Source organism: Dermatophagoides farinae, chromosome 3 (genome assembly GCF_024713945.1).
Source record: "Dermatophagoides farinae isolate YC_2012a chromosome 3, ASM2471394v1, whole genome shotgun sequence".
Classification (NCBI taxonomy): domain Eukaryota; kingdom Metazoa; phylum Arthropoda; class Arachnida; order Sarcoptiformes; family Pyroglyphidae; genus Dermatophagoides; species Dermatophagoides farinae.
The window spans coordinates 4,471,568-4,490,679 of NC_134679.1; the positions used below are offsets into that span (position 1 = coordinate 4,471,568).

The 19,112-nt window shown below is 33.4% G+C and overlaps 7 protein-coding genes across 9 annotated transcripts; 4 read left to right on the forward strand and 3 right to left on the reverse strand.

Moving 5' to 3' along the window:
• The first annotated feature begins 153 nt into the window (after positions 1-153).
• On the forward strand, positions 154-856 carry LOC124494908 (uncharacterized). 2 transcript variants are annotated; one of them, XM_047058194.2, is made up of 3 exons: positions 154-312; positions 367-489; positions 557-856. In XM_047058194.2, the coding sequence occupies exons 1-3, from the start codon at positions 154-156 to the stop codon at positions 731-733; spliced, it is 459 nt and encodes a 152-aa protein (XP_046914150.1). In that variant the 3' UTR covers positions 734-856. The 2 variants fall into 2 exon arrangements, with proteins under 2 accessions (XP_046914150.1, XP_075585438.1); XM_075729323.1 differs by having other exon boundaries at positions 373-489.
• A 383-nt stretch (positions 857-1,239) lies between these two features.
• Positions 1,240-5,108, reverse strand: Fibp (acidic fibroblast growth factor intracellular-binding protein). Its single transcript, XM_047058187.2, has 7 exons — positions 4,537-5,108; positions 4,410-4,484; positions 4,165-4,334; positions 2,525-2,779; positions 1,721-2,457; positions 1,478-1,665; positions 1,240-1,417 (listed from the first exon to the last, which is right to left on the reverse strand). Exons 2-7 carry the CDS (start codon positions 4,442-4,444, stop codon positions 1,342-1,344), a joined length of 1,461 nt encoding a protein of 486 aa, XP_046914143.2. The 5' UTR covers positions 4,445-4,484; positions 4,537-5,108; the 3' UTR covers positions 1,240-1,341.
• Positions 2,832-3,590, forward strand: Urm1 (Ubiquitin-related modifier 1). Its single transcript, XM_047058195.2, has 2 exons — positions 2,832-3,326; positions 3,396-3,590. Exon 1 carries the CDS (start codon positions 2,954-2,956, stop codon positions 3,260-3,262), a length of 309 nt encoding a protein of 102 aa, XP_046914151.1. The 5' UTR covers positions 2,832-2,953; the 3' UTR covers positions 3,263-3,326; positions 3,396-3,590.
• Positions 5,109-5,643: 535 nt separating the features above from the next.
• Positions 5,644-7,614, forward strand: LOC124494904 (TBC1 domain family member 13). Its single transcript, XM_047058189.2, has 6 exons — positions 5,644-5,938; positions 6,064-6,202; positions 6,257-6,391; positions 6,454-6,521; positions 6,577-7,275; positions 7,343-7,614. The coding sequence occupies exons 1-6, from the start codon at positions 5,922-5,924 to the stop codon at positions 7,464-7,466; spliced, it is 1,182 nt and encodes a 393-aa protein (XP_046914145.1). The 5' UTR covers positions 5,644-5,921; the 3' UTR covers positions 7,467-7,614.
• A 368-nt stretch (positions 7,615-7,982) lies between these two features.
• On the forward strand, positions 7,983-10,300 carry LOC124494902 (uncharacterized). Of its 2 annotated transcripts, none has more exons than XM_075729321.1 (6): positions 7,983-8,220; positions 8,615-8,715; positions 8,773-8,829; positions 8,918-9,094; positions 9,147-9,335; positions 9,394-10,300. In XM_075729321.1, exons 2-6 carry the CDS (start codon positions 8,640-8,642, stop codon positions 10,218-10,220), a joined length of 1,326 nt encoding a protein of 441 aa, XP_075585436.1. In that variant the 5' UTR covers positions 7,983-8,220; positions 8,615-8,639; the 3' UTR covers positions 10,221-10,300. The 2 variants fall into 2 exon arrangements, with proteins under 2 accessions (XP_075585436.1, XP_075585435.1); XM_075729320.1 differs by having other exon boundaries at positions 8,062-8,220; positions 8,628-8,715.
• Tsp (Thrombospondin) lies at positions 10,246-14,222 on the reverse strand. Its single transcript, XM_047058183.2, has 6 exons — positions 13,831-14,222; positions 13,496-13,773; positions 13,160-13,432; positions 11,872-13,103; positions 11,465-11,814; positions 10,246-11,411 (listed from the first exon to the last, which is right to left on the reverse strand). Exons 2-6 carry the CDS (start codon positions 13,590-13,592, stop codon positions 10,373-10,375), a joined length of 2,991 nt encoding a protein of 996 aa, XP_046914139.2. The 5' UTR covers positions 13,593-13,773; positions 13,831-14,222; the 3' UTR covers positions 10,246-10,372.
• Positions 13,913-19,062, reverse strand: Hcf (Host cell factor). The gene is made up of 5 exons (XM_047057715.2): positions 18,667-19,062; positions 18,224-18,533; positions 17,929-18,164; positions 15,014-17,876; positions 13,913-14,936 (listed from the first exon to the last, which is right to left on the reverse strand). Exons 1-5 carry the CDS (start codon positions 18,836-18,838, stop codon positions 14,909-14,911), a joined length of 3,609 nt encoding a protein of 1,202 aa, XP_046913671.1. The 5' UTR covers positions 18,839-19,062; the 3' UTR covers positions 13,913-14,908.
• Between the last annotated feature and the right edge of the window lie 50 nt (positions 19,063-19,112).

Below are 19,112 nucleotides of genomic sequence, written 5' to 3' on the forward strand. Positions count from 1 at the left end.
TGATGTCAAAATAAAAACATAATTTTTCAGTGCTGCCACCTAACAATTAGCTACATTGTTTATGAATAAACTATTCGTTTTATTCGTTGAATTTTCACGCGCTTTCAAAAGTTGTTGATTGTTCAAGATATCTTGCAATAAACAAAAAAAATCATGAGTGCCCAAAACGAAATGAAACACATTTTCAAATCACTTATAGTCGATTTGAAGGAAAATTTTAGCGAAGAATTTGATCAGATGAAACTGTATGAAAATGTCGGTGTACTTGAAAAAAACGCTGGTAAAATGTTGAAAAAATACAATGGTTACATGGTAAGTGTTTCAACGGTTTTTTATATGCTAATTTTGTTATATTATTTCAAAAAGACCAAGGTAGAGAAACAACTAGATTCACGTTTAGAAGTGATCAAAACTCAAGACAAATTTGAAAAAAATTTGGACCACAACATGGACGATGAATCTATCCAGAAAATAGTGAAAATCATAACTGTAAGTAATTTTTAATTTTTTCTCAATATTTTAGAACCGGTTGACTTATATTCTTTCTCACACAAAGGATATGAATGAAATTAAAGAGATGAACAAAGCGATACTTGAAACAAAAATAGAAGATGAATTAAAGGAAAAAGAAATCGATGACCTAAAGCAGACATTGGAATTATTAAAAAATGAGCCATTAAAATCCATTGATCAATTGCTCCAACAACAGGAAAAACAACCACCACAAGAATGACTTTGATTGATTTCTTTCATTAACATATTGTATATTCATAATAAATGATAAAAAAAATTCAAAACTTTTTTGCTTTCGAACAAGCTTTAAATTTATTAATTAAATTAAATGAGTTGTTTGCCATATGAGTGAATTCAATTATTTGTCAATCCAACTTAATGAGCTGTAATTTCTATTTATGCATATAGCAGCCTTTAAAGATCATTTCATCATCATCATTTCATTAAAATTCGAACCGGAAATTTTACATCCTGGCTTTAGTTTCGAGTTATCATCATATTGTTTACTCTCGTTCTTGTTTTCGACAAATACGATGGACAGTTTTACTGATTCTGAATGTTTACGATTAGACATCATCGATGATTGGAAGAATCGTGAATTTATGCATAAAATTACCGACCTATTTACCAATTTTACCAATAAATTGAACCGTATGGGTATTGTATGGCAAACGAAAATGAAAATATTGAATCAAAAATTAGAGATTATTGAAAAACAAATTAATCTTTTGGAGAATCAAATTTATTCAAATAATAATTTTAATAAGATGGTTATTGATTATGAACAAAAAGATTTTGATGATGATTTCGAATAACAAATAAGTATTATCAGTAATACATTTTCAATACACAACTATTGAATGTGGTAATAAAACGATCCCAAACTTTAAACAGATTCCGATTGCTAAATAAAAAAGAGAATATTAAATTTTCTCAAAATGCAATAAACAGAACATTTTTTTACCTTTTGAATGATTCAATAAACTGTGGACTTTCTTTGTAATGCTGAAGGAACAATGTTGTTTCCGTTTGATTGAATTTAATCGCTTTGAATAATTCTATGATTTTTTCTACTATATCAAGAAAAAGGTCACGGATCTCTTTGCTGTGATTAAGGCCATAGGCAATGTTGATAATATTTCTTGAAATATTCTAAATGGAAAAAAATCCTGAAAATTGAAACAATTCTTTAAAACTTTAAACTTACTTTGAAAGCCATATCAATATCATTGAATTTTTTCTCGGTCAAATTTGGTTTCAACATTCGCAATACCAATAGACGATGTTCTTCTAAATTATCCTTGTCCAACAGTGTTCGTAAATCACGTAGTTCATGTAGAAATTCTCGATCAATATCCATGGTTGTTTCTTCATATTTACAATCAGGATTATTGCACGACCAATTGTTCATGATTTCAAGTGAACAGTGTAAAAAATCGGTAAACTGAAGATATTGAAGTTTTCGTTTGGATGTTTCAAAACGATTATTTGCTATGTAAACGATGGCTGCATATTTTTTAGCCAAATCCGGTGGTAACAAGAAATGAGATTGTATATTTTGGCACAGATTACCGGGAATATCTTCTACCATTTTGAACACCCGTTTTATGTTGTCAAATTGTCGTCGACAACTTTTGATCGACACTTCGGTACGTTCGCTTACTTCGTCCAATTCTTTTCGATTTCTTGCAGATAATTTTTTACCTAGAATTTCGCGTACAACTGTATCTTTAAAATCATAATACTTTTCAATTAACATTTGCTGTGTAACCGGTGTCATCTGAAATGTCCATTGTTCGGACAATTGAATGGGAATGTGCAATAATTTCTCCAACATCTGAAAGGTTCGATATTGGTCAAGTACGTAGCTAATAATAAGATCTTCGTGTACATTGTTTAGGCTTAAAAAATCTTTTTCACGAACTTCTTTTGCTGCTTGTTGGGCTATGTTAAAATGATTGACAGAATGGTTAATGACATTTTTAAATTAAAAGACGAGATTTTTGCTTACCAGGATAACCATCAAGCCAATAATCATAGATTTTAGGATCAATTAATGTATTGTTACCGATGAATACATCTACTTCGGTAAACATCTTCGTTGCTGTGGTTGTTGGCGACGTAAATGACGTTGATGGCGATGAGTTTCGTTGAAACAAAATAAAACTAGAATCAATATAAATAATGCTAATGATGAAAAAATAAATGCAAATATTGCCGTCGAACAATAAAAATTTCTTACAACATTGACATGACAGTAACATTCCTCTACGGTCATAATAGACAAACAGATATGGATAGGTTAAAACAGATTGAATTGTTGCAGCAAGCGTTGTAACTTTTGAACAATTTTTCAGTTAATTTTTAATTTGTTTTTCATTGAAACATTTTGATTTTTATTCGCAAAATTTTAGAACAAATTCTATTCGATAATCAAATCATGGAAATCACTGTCGAATTTACAGGTGGTGCTGAACTATTATTCGGTAATGTAAAAAAACATCAAATGACATTATCCAATGATGACGATGATATGAAACAACATCCATGGACAATAAAACGATTGATTGGTCATCTTCGAGATGAACATCTTAAAGAGCGACCAGAATTATTTTGTTCAGGTGATTCAGTGAGACCTGGAATTCTTGTACTTGTTAATGATATCGATTGGGAACTATTGGGTGATAAAGATTATCATTTAAAAACTAATGACCAGATTTCATTTATATCAACACTTCATGGCGGATAATATTTGTTTTATTCATTCCATTCATAAAACGTAAAAGGAAAACTTTTAATACATGAAAAAAATTGTAGGTGTTTTATATTTTATTTTCCTCATTAGCCAAAAACCTTGATTAATTGTTTTTTGTTTGTCACAGTTTTTTCAGGTATTTACAAAAAAAAAAATTTGGAATGTCATTTTTCTACTAATAAATTATCATCTTGTCAATTTTATATTGTATACAGCGGCATTTGCGTCATGGCCCAATCCATCATATATTGTAATAATCAATTTAATTACCAAAAGAAAAATACTAATAAAACAATGATTGCCGTTCCTGTGAAACCGGCGATGACTTTTTGTTTATCATCTATGATAATTAAAAAAAAAAATGTTATTATTCAATTAATTTAATTTTAATTTAAAATTACCAATGTTCAACCAGAGCCGTCTGATTCCTTCCAATTTATTCGGTCTTGCATTAATGACATTAATTGTATGGTCAGCTTCGTCTAATGTTCTGTTGATTAGGGAGAGAATATATATATTTTCTGTTTCATTAATAATTAATATATTACAACTTACATTGAATGATTTGGTACATAAGGTGATTTATGTGATTCATCATCATCGAACACCTGTTTTGTATTGGCAGAACTATCCGGTTCATTAATCAAACGATAATATTTTGTTTGTTTTGGTAATTGTTGTGAACCAAAATTGATTGTATAATCCACTTTTTTAAATATATTATTGCCTTTTGTTAGCTGTTCGGTCATTGATTTAATTTCATCACGAGTTTTATCGATGAATGATTTGCGTTTTGTCAGTTCAGTACCATCCAATGTTGTTGCTCTTTCACTATTTTCTATATAGAGTAATCCAAAATTAATCCATTGAAATGTAATCGATTCGGCCAAACATACCAAGAGATTCTTCCAATTCATCTAGGTCCCATTGGATACTTTTCAGGCCATTTTTTAATTCAGTAACAAAAGCTGAATAATCTTCGCGGGATAATTGACTTGGATTAGATTGCAGCTCGGTCCATCGAGTAAAATTATTTCGAAGCTTATGTAAAGCATCGAATACTTCACTAAGTAAAAAAAAAGTCCACAAAAAACAATTAATCATATGAGAACGATTTGAAAAAAAAACAAATAATAAATACTTTTGAACAATTAAGAATGGATCTTCCAACGACATATTTGTTTTATGATTCGATTTGAAAACTGATTAATTCAATCTTGAAAAAAATTGATTTTGTAAATTAAAGTGACAATCCAAAAAAAAAATACCACATCAATCATCGATGAATCAATTTATCAGAAGTTAATGAGAATTGTGATAATACAAAGAAAAAAAATATGGCGTTGTCGCTATATATCAAAAAGCTGATACTTGTTATTTTCGATTTGATTAGATTTCGATGAAAAAAAAAAATTAATCGCAGTACTAATTGTAATGATATTTGGCCCTTTTTTCTGTCTGATATGATGTTGTTATATGCACCAGAAAAACCACAAAAAAACGACATATACAATACACCGCACCTTTTCTCAATGGTTATGATGACGATGTTTTTAAGGATGCTAGCTTCGCACAATGGATGGCTGCCTGGAAACGATTTGATAGCATTCAACAAAAGAAAGAAATGTTGGATCTCTCAACGAATGAGTATGTGTGTATGTGTGGTTATGTTGTTCGTTGTCGATCAAGGCAACAACATAATATATCCATATAAACTACTATACGAGCTACCAAGTTTGACAAGCTTTAGAAAGTTCGAAGAGAGAGATAGAAAGACAGGCATAATACACACACACACACCTGGCTGGACATTCTATTTCTATGTATGCTATGGAAATTAGTGAGAGAAAAAACGTTTCATCGTTTATACACATACCAAAAAAAAAAAAAAACATTTCGATCACTTGTAATTTCTATTTATGGTAAAAATTGATGATTTTCATGAACAAATATTCAGAGAAATGTTGAAATAAATAAAACATTCCCGATATTGAAATAATAATTCGTTCGTTCAAAAGAATATAATCAAAAAGTTAGTCGAAAACAAAGGCATAAACTTAATATAAATTTGGATCTCTCATAATTAAAGTTCATTCATTATATGATTTACTCAAAATTTCTGAAGGTTATTGTTGTTTTCTTGATTTGGAACGACATCTTTTAAAAAGTTCATGAATGTCAATTTTAGCTGCCAAATCTTTGTGTGGGCGATTGCGAGATAATTGATGTAATTTTACTTTTTCAATTTAGAAACAACTCTATTTCTTGTTTAAATTCTTAATGGATCAAAATTCAAGGAGAATAATAACAGCTAAGACAGAGAATATTCCATGAAATAATTTATGAGTATGAATTAACATTTCTTGCGATACATCGATTCTATAGCCGCTACTATAGAGGCTCAATTTTTGATTCGTCCATCCCATTGAATCATTTATGATTTCAACATATTTCAATTTGTAATTCCATAGATTTTTTTTTTAAATAATAAATATAACTGTCAAATTGGATATTGTCAGGTGTATTCGATCATTGTCATCGAAACTACAATTGGGTTGATGATGATGATCACGCCAATTTTTCTAAAATAATAGGCATCTCATATTTTTTTCTGCTCAATCATCAAGTTTATTCAGTTTTTTTCTCTTAATGAATGGCTTTCAAACAAAGGTAAATCTTGCCATAATTGTTAGAACATATTTTTTCTTTCTTACTTCATCAAAATAAAAAACGCTTGATTGATTTGTATGTGTATAAAATTGTATGGATGATGATTCATATTTTGTTCATTACAGGATACAATCATTTTATAATCTGATCTATGAAGAACAATTGGAGGTAGCATCGGCTCTTGACATCAGCCGATTAAGAAAAATTTGTTTCGAATCTGGTTGTCCCGATGATGATAAACATATCCGTTCCATTGCATGGAAGGTTTGTGCCCATCTTCAATTTCTCGTCAACAATTCTAATATTATTGCAATTTAGTTACTACTCAGTTATTTGCCCATCAACCGAAATGAATGGAACAAATGTTTGCAACAAAAACGTCAACTTTACCAAGAATTTATTCGTGATCTTATAATCGAGAATGGTAATATTGGCCAATCTCAAGATGATCATGTAAGTTAGTTGCAAGAAAAATTTCAAATTTACGAATGACGTATGTTTATAAAAAAAAACAGCCTTTGAACACTGATCCAAATAGCAATTGGAAGAACTATTTTCGTGAGAATGAAATTCTTCTACAAATGTGAGTTTTATTTTTTTTGAATTCCATTATGTTTACCGAATTCCAAAAATTTCAGTGACAAAGACGTCCGTCGCCTTTATCCGGACATATCATTTTTTCAGCAAAAAATTGCTCGCAAATTCAATTCATCTGACTGTGATATTCTTTCCGGACGTATGAATAATTCAGCTCATAGTATCGATGTGATCAAGGATTGTTTTGGAATGACCGAAATACGTAAGAACAAAGTGTATGATCAAAATCAATCTATTGATAACATGCCAGCTGATTCGAATGATGGTGAATTCCATTGGCAAGTTGTGGCTCGAATATTATTTATTTACGCTAAACTAAATCCCGGTCAAGGTTACGTGCAAGGAATGAACGAAATCATTGGACCGATATACTATGTATTTGCAAATGATTCCAAGTTGGAATGGCGTAATCACAGTGAAGCCGATACATTTTGGTGTTTTACCAATCTAATGAGCGAGATTCGGGACATCTTTAATAAGCATGCCGATTCTGATCGTTCATCGGGTATTGTAAGTCGAATGGATCGGCTAGTACAGATACTGAGCAAAGAAGATCAGGAGTTATGTCAACAGATAAATTTGATTCAAGGAATCAAACCTCATTATTATGCATTCCGATGGATCACATTGTTGCTATCACAAGAGTTTCCATTGCCTGATGTTCTTCGTCTTTGGGACTATATGTTTTCTGATGAGAATCGATTCGATTTTCTGCTTAAACTCTGCTGTTCAATGATTATGTAAGTTTCAATAGTTTAATTTCTTTCTTTATTTATCTTCTTTATTTGTTGTTCACTGATCATACAGAATACTACGTGAACAGTTGATGAGTGGTGATTTTGCATCCAATATGAAATTGTTACAGAATTTTCCGGATTCAATTGAAATAACATTTATTGTTGCTCGTGCCAAAACTATACAGGCTTCATAGCAATCATTTCATATCTGTACTTTTATATTCTACAAATTATCTATCAACTCGTTGAACCCGCCCATGTATTGAAACGCGCCTTAATATATATCTTGATTTGAATATGTTTAATTCTAAAATTGTAATAAATAAATATTCATTCAACAAGATGTAATTGATAACATTCATGTATATTTTTTTTTGCTTATTTCGTTTATGTTCAATCTCATCCACTACCGAGGACAAGATCAATAAAAATAATGTGAATTGAAATATCAATAAATTCAGCACGATTGCCTTAAGGTACACTGTCGAACTTTCGGTCTTCAAATTAAGGTATACCGAAGCAAAATGATGATTATGACATTTAGCTATAGTAATGACATGTAGCCCATTCGGTATATACAGAAAAACCTGGTTCTAGTCATTAAGATGAATATATTGAATGAACAGGTCTTTCATGCTTCGTTTGCTTTTGTTATGTAAAAAAACAACCAGCAATGAAAGAAAATTATGACCGAAAAAAAGCAGGTAGATGGACTGATAAAAAAGGAGAGTGGTAGAGTGTAGTTATCTTAATCGACAAAACTTTCTGAAGCTGAAAGTGAGAGTTCTTTGATACTGCCACTTGTTGATTTTTGATGGTCGATTCCTCTCCACTTTTTCTAGCACTTCAAAGTTATTAGATTCTTGATCTGTGATTTGACCGAAAAAATCAATTCCAATTTGATTTGATATGTTCATTCACTTTTTGTGGTTGTTTGAGAACATTGAGGTATTTGAAAAATTTTTCGATTTCATTCGATTTTGAATCGGTTACAATTGCAAATTAGCAATTATAACGTATGATCGAATTCATCGTTTAATGATCCAAATACATTTATGGTCACATTAACATTGAGTCAAAGTGAAGTTTTTTTTTGATGATTTTCGGATCTCTTTTCTCTGTAAATATACAAATTTTTAAAACGAGAAAATTTTTCTATAAAGAAAAATAGCCTTGTCGGGGATCTAATTATTAATATTTTTGTAACACCCGCTTATAATTATTCAGCAATATTGAAATTTGTCTCTATCGTCATTCAATCCGATCACATTTGATTGCATCAATAAATGCTTGATGTTTTAATTTTTTTCTCGTTTGTACATTTTTGATTTGCTGGTCAAAGTGTTTTTTTATAGAGTAAGTTTAAGATGCAACCTTCGGGCAACCATTGGCATCGGTTTGTTTTGTTTATCATTACATTGTCAATATTAATCAATCATATTCGTGAGTAAATCAATCAATTTTTTAAGAATCAATAATCATTCCATTAATCTAAAATAGATTGTTATCCATTTCTACGTTCGAAAAGGGCATTTTCTTACATTGCAAATGATACTGGTAAGTGTGAAAGCTGCCATTTTCTTCAAATGAAATCGATTTTAATTACGTAATTTTTTTGTATAACATTTTATCATATGATAAATAGCTTGTACCGTTGATCATGTAATGTATAAAGATGGCGATCCAATACCAACCGATGATCCATGTGAAACATGCCGATGTCGTCCGCCCGGTTTCATCTGTGTTCTTCAACATTGTGAAATCAAAACTGGATGTCGTGCCATACGTCATGTTGGTGAATGTTGTCCATCATATCAATGTGGTATGTCAATTTAAACGTTTGAACATCTTTGAAATTTGCATTTTTATTCCAGGATGTGAACATAATGGTCAATACTATAAAGATGGCGAACGAATACACAATGCTGAAAGCCCCTGCTATTCATGCTACTGTCAAGGAAGTTCAATCACCTGTTCATTAGCCGATTGTCAATTTCGATTTGATTGTGAACCGGAATATGTACTAGGAGAATGTTGTCCGCGCTATGACCATTGTCCATTAGGTATGTCTTTCAATGATTTGAAATTGATTGTTTTATATTTATACATCTATTTGAACAGAATATGGTATCGTACCCAGTGGTTTAATAACCGAACGAATGCCTGAATTCATTCACAGAACAAACATTTCTAATGTTCAAATTTCATCACCACAACCACCTGTTGATTCGAGTACCATTGAAGGGTCATTAATTCTGCCAAATCATGTACCTGCTATTGTCGCCGATAATGCTGAACCCGCTATAGTCGAACCACATTCTGAAGTTGGCACTAATATTACTGTTTCACCCTCATCACAAAAAACCACTATTAAATCAATAATTTCTGATTCGGATCCCAACAATTTTCGAAAATTGGACAGCGAAATCGACACAACTACATTTGTCCCGAAAAATGAAATTAATTCGATAGAAACATCAACATCGATTAGCATCAACGATGATAAGATTGTGGATTCCACTGTCAAAATCGAAGACATTGAAATCACAACAGAATCAAATAGCCATTCATTAGGACGATCTTTTGATGATCAGGAACTTATGATCAATGTTACATCAAATGTGGATGAAACTCCCAACGACAAAGAAATGGTTGAAGACATCATGCCTACAACGATAAGAGCAGATATAAATTTATCAAAATCAGAAGAAATTATGATCACCACAACATCTACAATAGCTGACAGTTTGGAGAGTAATAATTCAACAATTACATCAACTACTGAAAGTAGCAATCCAATAATAATGGGTCGATCCGAAGATGATGAGGTGGTAACCGTTTCACCAACAACAAATTCGGAATTTGTCTTGAACGAAACGGACAAAGTCAATAACTTCATGACTACTGATTTGGATTCAGTAATCAGCATCACCACTGTAAAACCATAAAATTATAGATAATTTGTCAAAATTATTTTTAATCAATTGAATTTTTTGAAAATCTTGAATAAATTATTCGTTTAAGTCCATACTTTTTCCTAACATATTATTTGCATCAAATTTAAATTTTTATGAGTTGGCTCATTTATTCAAATTCAGATTTAAAGATGATTACCAATAATATCTTCTTGTATCATGATTGACGTACGGCTTGTATCGATTTCTACTTGACGCTGATATTCCGTTGATAATCGATCGTAAATTAATTCTGGGATAGCTTCATTACATCGATACACTAGATTAGACCATATGACAGCTTTTTGGGAAAAAACAAACACACCCAATCTGCCACCTTTCAAAGAAACATCGAATATATTGCCAGAATCGGCAACAAGGCGTTCTTTTTCGAAAACACGCAGTCTTATTAAGCCAATTTTTGGCCGATGTAATAGTAGCCATCGATATGGAGTACGTTCACGCCAACCAATATTTCTTGGATCTTTCCACAATAGTTTCACATGACCGGGTGTTGAATCCGTATTCCATAAAGCATTTCTCAGATATTCACCTGGTCCTAATGGTGAATGAACCAATTTCAACTGAATACCCGGTTCAGCAAATGCTCGCATCGGTTTAGATTCCCAATATAATTGTTCGGCTTTTTTCCACATCATTACATAGAAATGTGAATTATCTTGATAGCTGAATACGAATCCTACATAATCATTATCTTCGACTTCATCAATATACAAGGTGCCTTCAAAATCGACACCACCGAATGCATGAAATCCGACTGCCAATCCTGGATCACTATTCTTTGTCTGTAATATTTCAGCACCTTTGTTGAATATGATCCATTCGGGATCATCTTGAGATGTACCTTTTGGATCCAATGCAATCATCTGATAGGATCGAAAATCTGTAGAATAAATTTTACGATTATCTGGACAAACATCCAATATGTCTGGAACGCCATCACCATCAAAATCACCACGACAAGCATCGCCAACGCTTGTATGATTTGTATCTCGTTGATCAGGATTATATACTAATGGGCAATTATCCTGATGATCGAATACACCATCATTGTCTTTATCGAAATCACATACATCACCAAGACCATCATCATCCGAATCCAATTGATCAGCATTGGCAATTTCTGGACAATTATCTCGATTATCCTGAATACCGTCCGAATCTCTATAGATATGATTTAATTCAGACTCAAATCAGATGAAATTTTCAATATTTACTTATCGTTATTATTGTCGCAAGCATCGCCTACAAAATCTTTATCAGCATCCAATTGATCAGGATTATAAACAGTTGGACAATTATCGCAAAGATCACCGATACGATCACGATCACGATCATTCTGATCGGTATTGGCAACATATGGACAATTATCTATTGTATTTGGGATACCATCATTATCAGCATCATCATCACAAGCATCACCAATGCCATCATTATCTGAATCCATTTGATTAGGATTCGGCACCGTTGGACAGTTGTCACATGCATCACCGTATTTATCAGCAGTGGATTTATTACGATAATCTCTATCTCGTTGGTCTTTATTATAAACTAATGGACAATTATCCTAAAAACAAAAGAAATTTCATGATTATGATGTCATTTTTTCACATCAAATATTTACGTTGAAATTCATTATACCATCATTATCGGCATCCGGATCACAAGCATCACCAAGGCCATCATGATCTATGTCCTCTTGACCGCTATTCGGTATATGAGGACAATTATCCGCTCGACATCTTATATCGGAACAACCAAGATCGATATCAGGCCAGCCATCAAGATCGCTATCCAGGTTGCATAGTCTTCCATCTCCAGCCCAACCGATTTTGCATTGACATTCATATCTAATCATTCCTTTACGTTTAACGCAATAGGCATCTTGATGGCAGATACAACCATCCGGACAAATTACAGTTCCGATCGATTTTGCATGACAACCAACAGTTTGATTGCCTTGATATCCATCCACACAATCGCCACAAGTATATGAACCAGCTGTGTTGATGCAATAAGAATTAGATACACAGCCACCATTACGGCCATCTTGACATTCGTCAATATCCTGACAAATTTGTCGTAATTGTTGTGCTTGTTCAAGACCTATACCGCGAATCAATGGGCTACGAAATCCTCTAGGGCAGTCTTTACAATAGAATCCAGGTGCCGTATTCATGCATGATGTCATCGGATCGCAAGGATTATAGTAACTACATTCATCGATATCTTCACATCGTATTCCATCACCATTGAAGCCGGAAGGGCAAGGTCCACAACGAAAGCCATTGGTAGGATCATCATAGCAATGAACACCTTGAAAGCATGGTTTATGAGCACAAGTTTGTTTTGGTGGCGGCTGTGGCCATTCGATGTATGTACAATTTGCATATGATGATTGATGGTGATGATGACCATGGCAGTGGCTAATAGAGACGCAAATGTTATCACATGTCGTTTGACAACATTTGGATAATTGTTCTTCCAACATAATGATTCGTTGGCGTTGTTCGGTCAGAATTGTTGTATGTTCAGCTAGAATCGAATTAATATGATCAAAATATTCATTGGACAATGGGTTTTGACTTTTTGCTTTGATCACTGCTATTGATTGAGACTTTGAGGAAATTGTCACAGTTTTTGTTGGCGCGGCAGTTGTCGTAGTTGTAGTCGTAGTCGTAGATAAGGTTGAATTTTGATATGAACAACGAAAATTGGCAGTTCTAGGTCCATAATTGGAATCGCTGAATTCAATGTAAAATTTTCGATTACGAACTATATCGATTGAACCTCTAGGTCGTCCAATTCGATCGATTTCACGTATAGGTATGATGAAATGACCGATTTCAAAACAATCTATTAAAAGAATTGATTTATAAAATGAAGGAAGATCACTGAAAATAATAACCTACCATCAGATCGCCGATAAAAATAAATTTGTACGGAAAAATTTGAATATAATGAATCTCGTTGTAACGAACTTTTCGTTCTACTACTAGGTAATTTTTTCAATATAACTCGAGATTCTGGATAATGGTAGAGAACGCGTAGTTTGTATAGATCGCATCGTAATTCAAACAAGACATCGATTGTTTTTTTCTCTTGAACGGTGTATGCCCAACGAAAAAAAATGTTTAAATCATTCGGATTCGTTTGCAATAAACTTTGTAATTCGTTTGCTAAATCTATAAAAAAAAATATGTTAAAAAATCGGAACAATTTTTTTTATAAACATGAAATTAGATTACCGGGGTCATAAGTGTATGATGGGCCACAATCATAATGATACAAAGCAACCACCATCAACCAGATAAATGTGATGATAATTTTCGATAACAAATACATTATGCTGTATTAATTCAATGAACAATGAATCACGCACATTCAAACAATGTTCGCATACAAATATCGAATATTCAATAGTCAAATCGGCAATCAAGCAAAAATCGACAGAGGTTGGAATTCTTTAATAAAATAAACAAAAAAAAAAATGCTAGATTCTCGAAATAGAATCTTCTAAGTCAATCTAAATCAAAACAAATTTTCGCATGAAAAAAACGAATGGATTGAATGAAACACATACTGAATTTGACGAGATGAATACATTAATGGGTCGATTACTATGTATCAAATTGAAAGTATATAAAATCCGTCGTCGATCAATGTTTTTTTTATAAACCAATATTTATTTATCCTTTTTCATTCACACAGACCAAATCAATTGAAGCCGTAAGCAAACACACAAAATTGAATCATTCGAATCGAATCGATCAACGGAGAGAAATAGAACAACAAACATTCATACAAAATTCATAATAATCAATCGGTCAAAAAGAATTTCAATTTATGAAGAAAATGAAAGTGTGCAATGAATACATCTTATCGAATTGAATATGTTTGTGTCACAAGATGATAATATGAACATTCAAACAAGCCAACAAAATGTTTGGCAATCTTTATTGTTGGGTTAAATGTGTGAATTTGCAATCGTGTGTAAGTAAGTTTTTATCCATAAAATCAAAAAAAAAATTGCTACTTATTTTGATAATAATAAAAAATGTGTTTATATCAATGTCGACATGTCAATATAATGTGATAGGATCCAAAAATTGTGTGTATGGTTTTTTTGTGTGAATATTATATTATAATAATCAGAATTCCAGATGATAAAATAATTTTAATATAAGTGAATTATAATGCTATAGATCGATTGATTGATCTAGAGAAGAAAACTGAAACGTGAGCTAGCACATATTGAAAAAACATGAATCGAATGTTGGAAAAATGAACAGTGAATTTTTTTAAAATTTTCTTTTCTTTGCCAGTTTAAAATCAAACATTTCCTTCCAATGTCTGTTGCTATTTATATTTTTCATATATGATTACGAAAACAAATGTGTCGATGACAATTGTTGATGATGATGGCAAAATTTTTAAGCAAATATCATGGATCGGATGGTGATGAAGAATTTGTTTATATGAATGGCGATCGGGGTGAAAACATAATAAAATTTCTTGTCATTTTCTCGAATTTAATGTATTTACAATAGAGAGGAAATTTCGACTTAAATCCATGTGATGATTAAATGGGACAGCGACGAAGATGATCGACAATGTTAGTGGTCTTTAAATAATCCATATTGTTTACAATACACAATTTATTACATTTTACTTTTTTTGCTACTGTTCCTACAATATAAATACAAAAATTAATGAAAACATGAAACAAATTAAATAAATTTAGAGAAAAGAAATATAATACTTACGAAGTAAAATCATTATTTTGAGAAAATGGTCGTTTATTTGCCAATGAAGATGCTGATCCAGCTGTCGATGATCCTGGTGATTGGTATGTTTCCTGTAGCCACCTAACCTGCGTAGCTGGTCCATATCCTTTGTCATTTTTAGCCGCAATACGGAAAATAATGGCCGGTTTCGAGGCCTCTTGATCGATGTATGCATCGATCAACACACGACTCGGTATCATAGCTTCCGTTTGTGGTCCACAATATACCTTGGCAAAAGCAAACGGTGATGGATTGAGTGATGATGAATCCCCACTCTGCGATTGAACAGTTTTGACACCCAAATAAACAGTATATTCGGTTATATCTTTCGACGCTGATGGTGGTATAGCCCAGGAAATATGAGCACCATCTAAACTTTTGGTTATTTTAATTGATGTTGGAGCAGGTGGAAATCCAGGGAAGCATGTTTTGAATGCAATAGCTGAACTCCAAGGTCCACGACCGTATAGATTAGCAGCAGCCACACGAATTCGATATGATGTACCAGGTTCAAGATAGACACGGGAAAATTTTTCATATTGTGGACAAGTTTTTGAATCAAAATCCGACTCGGCATTATATTTGACAGTATCATCATTAGGTACCAAAAAATTCGTAATAGAACAATTATTTGTTTTAAATATGCCAACATCATACCATTTATCCTGCTGTTGTAGCGATTGATGAGATGTCGATTTTGATGATTGCTGAACAGGATAATTATCATTATTATTATTAATCGCAATGTTTGAAGGACGATGGATTAAAGTTGAGTTTTCAGCCTTTTTATTTGCGTTTATACCAAATGGTGTAACAACAATGGTTGGTTTGGTAATTGTAGGCGTGACAGTTGTAGCAGTGGCTGTTGTCGTTATGGTTGACGTAGTTGTGGTTGTGACGGTCGATGATGGTGTTTGTTCGCTGATTTCCATTTTATTCGTTCCTGATTTCTGACTATCAATCATCGTTGCATCCTGATCAATAGAGGGTGGCTTCTGATCGTCTTCTGCTGAGAAGGTAGTTAAGGCAGAATTTTCATTTTTTGGTTCTTCATCTTCGGGCCCATCACTTTGCGGAATTTTTGTAGCTGTAACAACTGTATTGATTGGTTGAGCGATTGTAGTAGCAGCCGTAGTGGTTATGATAGTTGATCCGGTTGTTGATATTGTTGGCTGTGTGGATTGTACCAACACTACCCGATTATTGTTAGACGGAATCAATCGAATTGAATTGGATTGTAAATGGCTACCGGAAATGACCAATTTGGATGTGCCACCTTGTATCGTTTGATTGCGAATAGCAGATACGGGAATTTTAATAGATTTGTTCAATACCATAGGAGTGGAACCTGAAGTCTGGGCATTACTTGATGTACTAGTTTGTGGTGCAATGACTAATTGTTGTCCCGATCTGGATGAGTTAGGTAATACGATCATTTTTACATTTGTTGGTGTATTAATAATCTTGGTTTGCTGCGTGTTTGTTGTGCCAACCGATAAAGTTGACGATGTAGAATCAGTGGTGGTTAAAGTTGAGGCCGTAGATGATGTTGAAGCTACTGATACAGTAACCGGTTTGGATGGATTCTGTGTAATAATTTTGACAATCTGCTGTGGTCCTTGTCCAGTAACACCAGTGTTGGGAATTTTTCCCACAAAATGTAATGTACCATTTGATGATTTAGCCAACGAAATAAGTTGTGATGCTTGTAAACCACCAGTATTGCCTTTGATGAAAATCTGTTTGGTACCAGATTGAACTGATGATGTTGTAATAAAACGATATTGTTGAGATGTCGCGGCAGTAGATGTACTAGCCGCCGGTGTCACTTTAATACCAGTAGCAGGAGATGATGATGTGGTAGGATGAAGTTGTACGGTAGGCGTAACAATCCGGATATTACTTGCAGTTGAAACGGCCGAAGTTTTTGTTGTTATGCGTGGAGTTGCGGCTGCAGCAGCAGCCAATGCAGCCATACCGGACATTGTCGTTGGTGCTGGCACGGTCGTACTAGAAGCTGTAGCAATCTGAGCATTATGACCTAGAGCATTCTGAACAGTAGCTTGTGTTTTTGGAATTGTATACACTTTGATTGGTGATGCAGTAGGTGTAGTTGGCAAAAGATTTGAATTTGGTAACAATTGAGCAGCAGCAGCAGCAGCTGTACCTGGCACATGTGGATTGATTCCTGCAATCGATACGGCTGTAGGTGTGACTGCAGCAGGAGTAACCTTGGAAGCAACAGGTGTTGTTGCCATTGTAGTGGGAACGGATGTTGGCAACGGATTTGTCGCTGGAGGAAGCATAGGCTTTTTCATTGCCGCTGTCGATCCAATTGGTGTTGTCTGCTGGTCGGGTGATTCGATTTTCTGTATCTGTACAATATAACAATCGGCATTAGCCACCGATCCCCAAGTGATTTCGAATGTCGACGTTGTTGCTTTGACCAATTGAATCCGAACAGGAGCAGATGGTTTTTCTGTTTCCAAATACCAAAGATCACGGCAACAGACCTGATTGTTCCATGCTTTTCTGTAGCCATCGCGACCTGACCAAATATAAAGTCTTGAACCTATTGCTACGGCAGAATGACCAGCACGAGCTCTCGGTACATTATTATCATCGCTTATTTCGACAGAATTAAATTCCCAATGCATCGTGTCCAGATTTAAACTTGCAAGCGTATTAGTACATTTCCATTCTTTTTCCTGATGTTGGCCAAGTTTTTCAACGGATACAGCCGAATCAGTATTACAGGATACAGGCACCCAGCCACCAAATATATACATTTTTTGATCAATTACTGTAGCCGTATGCAACGATCGTGGATATGGTATTGATCCTGATAGAAATTGGAATTTCAGATTTTTTGATTGAAAATAATTTAGGCTTACCTGAAGGATCAATTTTACTCCATGTCATGGACGGTATATCTAAGATACAGATATCGCCAAGACGAAAACCACTCATACCACCGTAAATTAATAATTTCGGACCAGGACCGTTTCGTGGTGTGAATGTTACGGCCGTATGTGATTCGCGAGGTGTAGGTGGTTCACCCGTACAATTTGGCATATCCCATTGATAACCCGAATTTTTCAATTCCAATACATATAGATCATTCAGGTATCTAATGAATATCATGAATAATTTGAAAAAATTCACCAGACGAATCAAGAGAGCACTTACTTTGGCATATTTTGTTTGGGATTGTCACTATCGTTTGCTAGTCCACCGAATAGAAAAATTTTATTACCAACAATGGTAAATGAATGTCCAAGTCGAGCGCGAGGCAATTCCACATTTTTAGCTGTCCGTGCTCTAATTTTTTTCCATTCCCATGTTGTCACTTTTAGTTCGTATAAATCATTTGAATATCTTCCATACTCTACCATACCGCCAAAAATGAACACTCGATTACCATCGGTGGTTATACCATAAGCAGCACAACCGGGCGGAATATCACCCTTCAATGCTGGATTATACCATTGATTTGATGCTATGATTAGAAAAATGGATATTTTTGTATTTTTATAAGAATGAAAAAATTCACAATCAAAATAAATGTCTCTACTACTCATTTTTGAATCGATCAAAATTCAATCGAAAATTTGAATTAACTTGAAACTTACAAGTCTTGTAGATGTGTAACTCGTCAACGATTCCTTCATTACCGCCACCAAATACAATCATCATATCTTTGACAGTAACGGCTCGATGCCCATGTCGAGGTTTTGGAGCAATACCTGCCGGTGATTCTACTCTACACCATTTGGATAATAGTGAATCTTTCATCGAGGACATTTCGGAATCCTCGAACAATTTTATCGCCAGTTTCGTCGATTTTATCTAATTAATTATTCGAAATTAATGATGGTGATCTTATCAAGATTAAAAATGTATTATTATTATTATATTATATTATATGACAAAATCATAATTTTCAACAATCGAATAAATCATGGTGCAAACAACACAAACATTGTTGAATAAGGCGTGGCCAACGTTTGATTCCAAATCTCGACGATGGTTTTTGTTCGGGATATATCGTACATGAATATCGATATTAACAATCGAT

What these genes read in the sequence shown, in the direction of transcription:
- LOC124494908 (XM_047058194.2), top strand. Translation starts at nt 154, where the DNA reads ATGAGTGCCCAAAACGAAATGAAACACATTTTCAAATCACTTATAGTC. An exon ending in AAAAATACAATGGTTACATG is followed by an intron (nt 313 to 366) that starts GTAAGTGTTTCA and finishes TATTTCAAAAAG; the next exon opens with ACCAAGGTAGAGAAACAACT. An exon ending in AAATAGTGAAAATCATAACT is followed by an intron (nt 490 to 556) that starts GTAAGTAATTTT and finishes TCTCACACAAAG; the next exon opens with GATATGAATGAAATTAAAGA.
- Hcf (XM_047057715.2), bottom strand. Translation starts at nt 18,838, where the DNA reads ATGTCCTCGATGAAAGATTCACTATTATCCAAATGGTGTAGAGTAGAA. An exon ending in CCCAAACAAAATATGCCAAA is followed by an intron (nt 18,165 to 18,223) that starts GTAAGTGCTCTC and finishes GATATTCATTAG; the next exon opens with ATACCTGAATGATCTATATG. An exon ending in CAAAATAATGATTTTACTTC is followed by an intron (nt 14,937 to 15,013) that starts GTAAGTATTATA and finishes TTTATATTGTAG; the next exon opens with GAACAGTAGCAAAAAAAGTA.
- LOC124494904 (XM_047058189.2), top strand. An exon ending in TCCGTTCCATTGCATGGAAG is followed by an intron (nt 6,203 to 6,256) that starts GTTTGTGCCCAT and finishes ATTGCAATTTAG; the next exon opens with TTACTACTCAGTTATTTGCC. An exon ending in CTCTGCTGTTCAATGATTAT is followed by an intron (nt 7,276 to 7,342) that starts GTAAGTTTCAAT and finishes CTGATCATACAG; the next exon opens with AATACTACGTGAACAGTTGA.
- Fibp (XM_047058187.2), bottom strand. Translation starts at nt 4,444, where the DNA reads ATGTCGTTGGAAGATCCATTCTTAATTGTTCAAAA. An exon ending in TTGGCTTGATGGTTATCCTG is followed by an intron (nt 2,458 to 2,524) that starts GTAAGCAAAAAT and finishes ATTTTAACATAG; the next exon opens with CCCAACAAGCAGCAAAAGAA. An exon ending in ATATTGATATGGCTTTCAAA is followed by an intron (nt 1,666 to 1,720) that starts GTAAGTTTAAAG and finishes TTTTCCATTTAG; the next exon opens with AATATTTCAAGAAATATTAT.
- LOC124494902 (XM_075729320.1), top strand. Translation starts at nt 8,182, where the DNA reads ATGTTCATTCACTTTTTGTGGTTGTTTGAGAACATTGAG. An exon ending in AATATTAATCAATCATATTC is followed by an intron (nt 8,716 to 8,772) that starts GTGAGTAAATCA and finishes AATCTAAAATAG; the next exon opens with ATTGTTATCCATTTCTACGT. An exon ending in TTGTCCATCATATCAATGTG is followed by an intron (nt 9,095 to 9,146) that starts GTATGTCAATTT and finishes TTTTTATTCCAG; the next exon opens with GATGTGAACATAATGGTCAA.
- Tsp (XM_047058183.2), bottom strand. Translation starts at nt 13,592, where the DNA reads ATGTATTTGTTATCGAAAATTATCATCACATTTATCTGGTTGATGGTG. An exon ending in TTTTTATCGGCGATCTGATG is followed by an intron (nt 13,104 to 13,159) that starts GTAGGTTATTAT and finishes TTCTTTTAATAG; the next exon opens with ATTGTTTTGAAATCGGTCAT. An exon ending in ATGGTATAATGAATTTCAAC is followed by an intron (nt 11,815 to 11,871) that starts GTAAATATTTGA and finishes TTTTGTTTTTAG; the next exon opens with GATAATTGTCCATTAGTTTA.
- Urm1 (XM_047058195.2), top strand. Translation starts at nt 2,954, where the DNA reads ATGGAAATCACTGTCGAATTTACAGGTGGTGCTGAACTATTATTCGGT.